Source organism: Pseudopipra pipra, chromosome 13 (assembly GCF_036250125.1).
Source record: "Pseudopipra pipra isolate bDixPip1 chromosome 13, bDixPip1.hap1, whole genome shotgun sequence".
In the NCBI taxonomy this organism is placed as follows: Eukaryota; Metazoa; Chordata; class Aves; order Passeriformes; family Pipridae; genus Pseudopipra; species Pseudopipra pipra.
In genome coordinates, this window is record NC_087561.1 from 2,195,732 (window position 1) to 2,204,693 (window position 8,962).

Sequence of the window (8,962 nt, forward strand, 5' to 3'; positions counted from 1 at the left end):
AGGGACCCAGACTGCCCTGAGTTTTCATATAAACCATTTACAGGGTGAGTCCTGCAGCGAGGGATGGATTCTCACTAGATTTATGCACAACACAATTATTGCTGTATGTACAAATTAGGAGTGTGGAGCACAGCTGGGCTGTATCCTAATAAATAACAGAAAGAGCTGTCTGCTTGCCTTCTCTGATAAGGTGGTGAGCAGCTTTCCCTGCCTGTGTTTAAAAGGTGTAGCTAAACTTAGGACTGGATTCAGCCAACATCCACATCATGCCCGTGCTTAACACGAGTGTTGAGGTGTCTGTCAAGAGAAAGCCCAAGCCCTTGTTTGTATGGTCCTGGTTTTCCAGGCATGGGTCAGGCCAAACATGGTACAGCTCAGTCCAGCAGCAAACACAAAGTCTTTAGCTCTTCCTAAGCGTGCCATGGATGTCCTGACCGTGGGCTAAAGGTGATCCTGGAAACGTGTCAGTGCTCACCAACACCCACTCTTGGACTTAAGAAATAAATGTTACGGCTGTGACTCCAAAACAGGGGCCTGCAGATGAGGGGACAGGGCTCTGCTTTGCCTGAATTCCCTCTCAGGAAGACCTGTTCTTCCTTCTGTTCCACAGGAATACACCATTGATATCTTCTTTGCTCAGACGTGGTACGACCGGCGCCTGCGGTTCAACAGCACCTTGAAGGCCCTCACGCTGAACACCAACATGGTGAGCCGCATCTGGATCCCAGACACCTTCTTCAGGAACTCCAAGCGGGCTGATTCCCACTGGATAACCACTCCCAACCAGCTCCTCCGCATCTGGAACGATGGAAAAGTGCTCTACACGCTCAGGTACATCCAGCAGGCACCGTAGCTGGCTGCTGAGGTGAGGGAACAAGGAGATGGTCAAGGCAGGGGAGGTTCCAGGTGCCCTGGGACAGGGTAGTGGAGATGCCTCCCAGTGCTGATGGAAGCACACACGCAGTATTGCTTGCAGAATGGGCTTCCTCTTCCTAGGACGAAAGCTTCCAAAAAAATCAAACCATTTTACCCTCAAAAAAAAAGTCAAAACTACAAATGGTTTCCTAAACCAAAATCCTTTTTAAAGGATTAATGTTATGTTGTTCAGTCCAGCTATTTCATTCTGCTAATAAACATTTGGCTTTTGTTCCCACAAATTCTCTCTTCCATAAATGAATCTGAAAAGTTGACTAAACAAAAAGGCTTTTTGAATGTGAAAATTAGATGGTTTTCTTCACTTTGAAAATGTCCAAACATATATTTTGGTTTTCTGCTGGTTTGGAATGTTCCTGCAAACAGACTGATCTTCAACAAATTAGTTGTCAAGGAAGCGAGAATCCCTCTGTCACATTGTGGTGTTGGAATCAAACCACCTTCACCAACACAAAATCTCCTTTTCTCTCTCTTCCTGTCTCAGGCTGACAATTGAGGCTGAATGTCTGCTCCAGCTGCAGAATTTCCCAATGGACACTCACTCCTGCCCTTTGGTTTTTTCCAGTTGTGAGTACACATATTTTTAAAATATGTTTTAGAAGGCAAGTAGAGAAACTTCAGTGGAGTAATACTCTCCTGGGGAGACCATCCTCCCTTTCAGCTATGTTTTTTCACCTAATCTCTGTGACTTTCTTCATGAGCCCTGAAGCATCCTCCCTCCCCTGGGTTAGCAGAGGTCATAAGGGACAGATTCACAGCACCTCTGAGTTTCTCCTTAATTTGGATGAGTTGTTGGAGGAGATTATTTCACTGACCTTCTGGTCACTCTAGACAGAACATGGATATATTCTGTTAGACAAACAGCAGCTGTCCTTCCTTGTATTCTCCCTCTTCTCCCACTCTCTGAGGGGGCAGCCTGGCTTTCCAGACAGCCCAGAGTGAGGTCTGGAAACATCTGCACCCAAGGCCATTGCAAAGGAGGAAGGAGGGTTACTCAGACCTCCCCTCTCAGTCACCGCTTGTCCAGACTCTTCAGCAGAGAGGGCTGCTGATGTTAGCACATCTCCACTGGTAATTCTGCAGGGAGCCTTTCTGCACCAAGAGATCCCTGTCCTCCTGCGTGGGTGGGAAATCTGACTTAATCATCCAAGCTCGGGTTTGTCTCTCCTGCTTCCCCTGCCACTGAAGAGATACAGCTCACAGAGCTCTGAGGTGCTTCAGAGGAGGCAGCATGCTGAGGAGATATCATCCCCTCGTCTCCCACCATCCCTCATTCCCTGCTAATTAACAGTACACACCATACGCATTTGATAATTAGAAACACACTGTTAGTTAGCTGCCAAGCTCTCACTCCATCCTCCTCTGAGGAACTCTTGTAGGTCCCTGCTTCACAGTAGGCTTGTTTCTTTGTCAAGAAAGCCAGAGGCAGCAGAAGCTGCAGCCTGCAGGACCAGGTCTTCTTCTCCATGGAGAATGCATTCCTTCTTTTCCACAGATCAGCTCCCAGACCAAGAGGTACAGGGAGCACACAGAGCAGCCAGAGCTGTGCTACCTCCCATGTTGGCAGTTTTGTATTACGGTGTACTCATGTGAATGGAAGGTAGTCATGAGGCACCATGCTGCTCCAGGGAGCTAAAACCCTTAAACATTTCAGGCTGGTGGAGTCACAGGATCAGAGAATAGCTGGGGTTAAAAGGGACCTCTGGAGATAATCTAGTACAACCCCCCTGACAAGAGCAGGCTACACAGGAATGCATCCAGGTGGGTTTGGAATCCAGAGTTTTGACTCCAGAATCACTGGGAGATTCCACAACTGCCATGGGCAGCTTATTCCAGCACTCTGCCACCCTCAGAGAAGTTCTTCCTCAAACCAAGAGAATCCTCTTACACCAACTCATGTCTCATTCCCACCAGTGCAGTCCTTAGAAAGGCTCTGCTCCTGGCATTGCTTTTCCCATCCCCAGGATCTGAAGCAGCCCATGAGGGGAGATGCAGTCCCTACTCCCACTGCATGTGGGAATGCCTGAGGGAATCTAAACAAGAGGCATTGGAAATACCTGCCTGAAAGCTTCATGTTTGCCAAACAGCTCAGGGGAGATGCTCCTGTGGTCAGGGTGGTGACTGAGGTAGAGGCACGTGCCACACTCTTCCACTGATGCCCGTGCCCCTTTTCCCAGATGGATACCCTCGGGAGGAGATTGTCTATCGCTGGAGGCGCTACTCCATCGAGGTCTCTGACCAGCGCACCTGGAGGCTCTACCAGTTTGACTTCACGGGGCTGAGGAACACCTCAGAAGTTCTCAGGACTGGGGCAGGTGAGGTGAAGGGAGACAGCCCACGGAAACACCAGTGTGCTGGAGACCTGGGGGGAGGCAAGGGAGTGGTCAGACAGCTCCAGAGTGTGTGGGGGGAAGGAAGGTCACAACAATGGACCTTGGCTAGAGGGAGCAGAAGTGATGGAGATGAAGGGTGAGGGGAAGATGAAAGCGGGATTAGACCAGAACCACTGACATCTGTGAGCTGTGGGGTGACAATGCTGATGTGGATGAGGCAATCCCTAATTGAAGGGTTAAGAGGGAGAGCTCAGATCCTCTCTTGCTGCAGTAGGTGCATATTATGTGATCTCTGGGTGATGCTTAGGATTGGAGCAGGGGTGGGGAAGTCAGAACTTGCAGGTCTCAATCTTTCCTTCTGTAAACTTGTGTCAGGCTGATGAACACCTGAATTGTGCTTTAAGAGACAGGGGTAAGGCTGCATGTGTAAAGAAACTAAGTGATAGAAGCCCTTCAACTCCCTCTCCTCCTCATAATAGCTCACATCCCCTTCCCTTCCCGCAGAAAACTGCAGAAAGCCTCTGGATTCCTGAAGGTGGACTGAGGTACTTTAAAGCCCTCTGGAACAGCAAGGAGTAGTACTTCTCCCACTCTGCACAAAGCTGCTGCTGTCCACAGTGGCAGCCAGCCTCTAACTGGGGTAGAAAGGCAGCACAAATGGGGACAAGAAGTGAAAGTGTCTTGAATGCACCCCGTGGCCTTTTGATGTTTGTAATTCTCTTTTTTGGTAATTGCTTGCAAGCTTCATCTTACATCTTAACCCTAGAGCTGTCAGGTGGCTTTCTTCCAATACTCCCTGGGAGCCCCTGAAAAGAGAAAGAACCTCTGCTGTAAGTTGCCAAACGAGCAATTAGGCTGTACAGCACCACATGCCTTTTTTAGGGGCAGAACCAGAGTCTCAATGGAAGTGATTGAAGGACACCTCTTTTGTCAGGGCTCAGGTAGTTCGTTAGCAAGCCAGGCCATGTAGCCTGTTATAGCCCAATAGCTTCTATAGAAAAGAAACCCTGGCAGCAATCAGCTGAAGATGAATGCTCGCTACAGTTTCTTCCCTGAAACTTTTCACTGTGCTTTTCAGTGTCCTTAGAGGCACAGCCAGGCAGGTATAAATGCAGCCTGGTGGCCACATAGACAGCCAGGCAAGTAGCCAGCTGGGCAACCAGCAAGTCAGCTCTTAAAGTAGTCACACAGACATTAAGTCAGACAGCTACAGAGCCAGCCAGGTAACCACAGAGTCCACTAACCACCAAACCAGCGAGTCACCAAACTTCTTCAGTCAGCCACATGAAGATACCAATCTGGGCAGCTACAAAACCAGAGGGCCAGGCACTTAAAACAACAAGAAAACCTCACCAGAAACACCCTGAATTCAGTAACTTTGGTGATTTTTGTGTCTGAGGAAGCCCCGTGTTCTGATTCCACTGTCTCTGTTGTTTTTTCCCAGGGGAGTACATGGTGATGACAGTTTCTTTTGACCTAAGTAGACGTATGGGTTATTTTGCCATTCAGACCTACATTCCCTGCATCCTGACTGTTGTGCTTTCCTGGGTCTCCTTCTGGATCAAGAGAGACTCTACACCAGCCAGGACATCTCTGGGTAAGAGACAGGATGATGCATGTCTGATGCTTGTCAAACTCTGCCAGGCTGGCAGACTGGCAGTGCTGGAGTACAAAATTTCCTAAAGAGCTTTGCCATTTTCTGGCATTTTTTAATTTACTGGAGAATAGTCCACTCCTCCAGCTTCCTGTTGGTAACACTATTCTCAAGCTCAACCAAATCTCCAGCTGTGCTGGCTTGGACTACTGGATTATCTTAGGATAGCACAACACTCTCATGTCTTGATCTGAGACCTGAACACAGCCTTTTCCAAGTTGACAAGGGGATATTTTCATGCACTGAAAGGGAGAGGGAAGGGGTGAGCTGTGTCATTGCACTGCTGCCCAAAGGGCTCTTGTCATGTGTATTCCACATCTCCTCGTGACTTCTCAAGGCCTCAGTGTAGGACCAGTGACAGGAAGGTTGTAGGGTTAATGGGCAAAGTTGCTCAGCTGTATCCACAAAGCCCCAGGCTCTGGCAGGAGGTGGAAACCCTGCAGGTACAACCTTTTCCTGTCAGTCACCCCACAGGACCCGGGACAGAGGACGTGGCAACAGTTCTGCCCATTGTTTAGATTTTCTCAGCAAACTGCAGTGGCTCTTTGAGGCAGAAAAAAAGCTTCTGTTGATTGAGTGCTGCTCTGATAGGTGCTGGAGAGGCCTTTGCAAACCTTTAATACACTTTGGCTGTATCTGCATTTTGCAGCAAGCTCTGATTCCCAGCGCTGTCCTCCCCATCAGCCCTGCTGACTCTCCCTTTAATTGGAGGTAGCGTTCCCAGCCCTGCCTGCAGGTTCTCTGTGGGGATGGAGAGGAGGGGCCATCAGCTATTCAGAGCCCATCCATGCTGACCATGTCTCCCCAACCCCCCCCCCCAGCAAAATTGATTTCTTTTGTGCCCATGGAGAGAGGAGAAGGAGGAGAGTGTCGTTTCCAATGGAGGTGAGGGAATGCCACAGTCCTTAGCTGGTAAAAAATGAACAGCAAGACACAAAATGTTCTGCACAGTTGACACAGCCATGGTGGCTGCCTCAAAAAACAAGGCAAGGTTCCCCAGGAGAGGGGCCCCTCTCTGTGGGAAGGGACCTCAGCACATGAAGAAAAATGTTTTCTCTCCACAGCCCCTGTTTGTACTTAATACAAATGATCCCCAGTACATTTCAAGCCCGCCAGGCTACATTAGGGAAATGTAAACTGGACCAGTTCCACTGGCACTTCAAATGTATGGGAAGTCACATCACATCTGCTGATGCAAATATAGCAGGAAAACATGAAAATGTTTTGCCATGCTTGTACCCAGAGCCACTGGGGTGACCCCAGGAAAGGGTGGCAGGGGGATTTAGAGGAGTGCTAGAGAAGGAGGAACATGTGGAGTTCTTGCTTCTTCCCCACATCCTAAAAAGCAGGGGATGAGATCACAATACCAACTCCTGCAGCTAATCCTTTGTTGGCTCCTGACACTTTATCACAGGTCTGTGAGCATTACTGCTGCTGCAAAAACAATTCCAAGCCCCATTCAAGTCAAAAGAAATTCCTTATCACCTCCTACCCACTTGCCCTCTGCGTCAAGAAATGGATAGATTGTGAAGAGCTGTCTCTGAAGAACAGCCACGAGCAGATTGAAAGCTTATGGGTAAGAATCAGAGACCTAGAAAACAAAGGGAACCCTGTGACTGGTGTCTACTTCAGGCTGCCTAATCAAGGAGAGGCTATTGACAAAGCCTTCCTGATCTAGCTAAGGGAGGAGTCGTGCTCACAGGCTCTTTTCCTGGTGGGGGACTTCAACCGCCCCAGAATCTGCTGGGGAAGCACCAAGGCAAGCTGTAGGCCATCCAGGAGACTCCTGGAGTGCACTGGGCATAAATTCCTAAGCCAGGGAATGGACAGCCTGACCAGAGGGATATGTGGAAGTGGACCTGATGATCATCACAGCAAGTGAGCAAAAAAAGAAAAGCAAACCTCCAAGTTTTCAAGGAGTTAGTCAACAGGACCCCTCGGGGGACTGCCCTCAGAGACAAGAGAGAACAGCGCTGGCAGATTTTAAGGACACTTTCCATAGAAAGCTCTCAATCCCCAGGTGTAAGAAATCAGGAAAGGAAGAGATCAGCATGGATGGATGAGTCAAGACCTTCTGGTCAAACTAAAGAGCAAGAAGGCACTGCACAGGCAGTGGAGGTGGGACAGGTATCCTGGGAGGAGTACAGGGACACTGCTCAGTTTGTGTAGGGGTGGGGTCAGGAAGGCCAGGGTGTGGGTGGGTGCAAAGAATACCAACAAGGGCTTCTACAGGTGTGTCAGCCAGAAAAGGAAGGTCAAAGAAAGTGCCCTCCCCAATGGATATGACTGGAAAACTGGTAACAACAGACAAGAAGCCTGCTGAGGTACTTTTTTTGCCTCAGTCTTCACTGACAACCTCTCTCTCCACATCTCTTGAGTGGAGGGACTGCAGGACAGGGACTGGGCCAGCAAAGTCCCTCTCACTGCAAGAGAAGATCAGGTTTCCTACCACCTGAGGAACCTGAATATACATAAGTGTATGGGACCTGACAGGGTGCATCCCAGAGTCCCGAGGGAATTGACTGATGTAGTTGCCAAGCCACCCTCCACGATGCTTGAAAAGTCATGGCAGTGACAGAAAAAGGGAAACATTGCACCCATTTTTTCAAAGGGTAGAAAGGAGGACCCTGGGAACTACAGACCTGTCAGCCTCCCCTCTGTGCCTGCGAGGATCATGGAACAGATCCTTCTAGAAGCTCTGCTAAGGCACATGGAGGACAGGAGGTGATTCAACAGAGCCAGCACAGCTTCACCAAGGACAAGTCTTGAGTAGATTTAAGCTTAAGTAGAATCTAAGTTCCCCACTCCTTTACCAGTTCTCACTGATGGCCTGTGTGACATTTCTCTTTCAGAGAGCGTTGTCAGAGGACATCTCCAGACCAGAGTCTGGCTGAGCAGAGCAAAAATGGGACCACACAGCCAGAGGAATTTCTGTTCCAGAGCAGAGAGGAAATGGGGGTGTTCTGGGGGCTGGATGCATTTGGAAGGCAGAAGTGCTCCTCATCGTTACTTAAACCACTCTTTTTGCTCTCAGGAATCACGACTGTGCTCACGATGACCACCCTGAGCACCATCTCCCGCAAGCACCTGCCCCGTGTTTCCTACATCACAGCCATGGACCTCTTTGTCTCCGTGTGCTTCATCTTCGTGTTCGCAGCTCTCATGGAGTATGCCACACTCAACTACCTGGTGGGGAACAAGAAACCACTGGAGCACAACAACAGGAAAGCCAGGCTGGTAGGTCAAAGGGGCCAGCAGAGGTGGATGCTGCTGGAAACCCGAGCTATTTAGAAATACCCCTCCTGAGCCTGCATTGGAAATCGCTGATGGAGTTTAGTGCCTGACCCATATTCATTCATAAAGGCTTCTGACCACTCTGTGTGCTGGGTCTCAGCACCTGGAAGGTGGGACACAACCAGAAAAAGCAGCTGAAATAAAAAAAAAGAAGCCTCTGTCAGACCCAGGCACCCTGTGCTCTCTTCAAAACTGATAGAGAGCTTATCAATACAGTTTGTAGTTTAATTTAGTTTACACTCACATGACCAAATGTAAATGTTCACTTTAAGACCTTCTTCCACCTGTATCAGTTTGACCTCTGTGGATCACAGAGGTATCTTAGGTTGCAGAGATGCAGAAACCTGTCTTCTTTTGTGGTCTGTCCATCACAAGACCTGCTGAATGTGGGGAGAAGGAACACAGGGTGGTCATCATTCTCATCATCCATCACAAGATCTGCCCAAGCTCATGTCAGGTACTTCTGACACATCAGCTGAAACAGGCCTCTGAACTGGGAGAGAAATGAAAGAAAAAAGACAGATCTCTTCTGTGCCAGGCTCATTTCCCAGCATATCCCTCATATCCCAGGGTGGATAGAGCTCTTCCATGAGGCTGATGATATGCCTTCTCCTGGGCCAAGAAGTTATGAGTCACACATAGCCTTTCCTCAGCTTTCCTCCAGTACCTGCCAGCAACCAGGAGACACATTTGGACTGTGTGCTGTGCCTTCAGAAATAGCTGAGCTCAGGGGAATGAGGGAAGAGGC

At 49.1% G+C, this 8,962-nt stretch overlaps 1 protein-coding gene across 1 annotated transcript in view; it reads left to right on the forward strand.

Annotated features, from left to right (window-relative positions):
- The window catches only part of GABRE (gamma-aminobutyric acid type A receptor subunit epsilon), a 35,987-nt gene that overhangs the window by 23,396 nt on the left and 3,629 nt on the right, over window positions 1-8,962 (forward strand). The window contains exons 4-8 of the mRNA XM_064669609.1: window positions 611-831; window positions 1,418-1,500; window positions 3,111-3,248; window positions 4,711-4,863; window positions 7,955-8,157. Coding sequence (XP_064525679.1) covers window positions 611-831; window positions 1,418-1,500; window positions 3,111-3,248; window positions 4,711-4,863; window positions 7,955-8,157 — 798 coding nt within the window. The remainder of the gene's footprint in view (window positions 1-610; window positions 832-1,417; window positions 1,501-3,110; window positions 3,249-4,710; window positions 4,864-7,954; window positions 8,158-8,962) is intronic.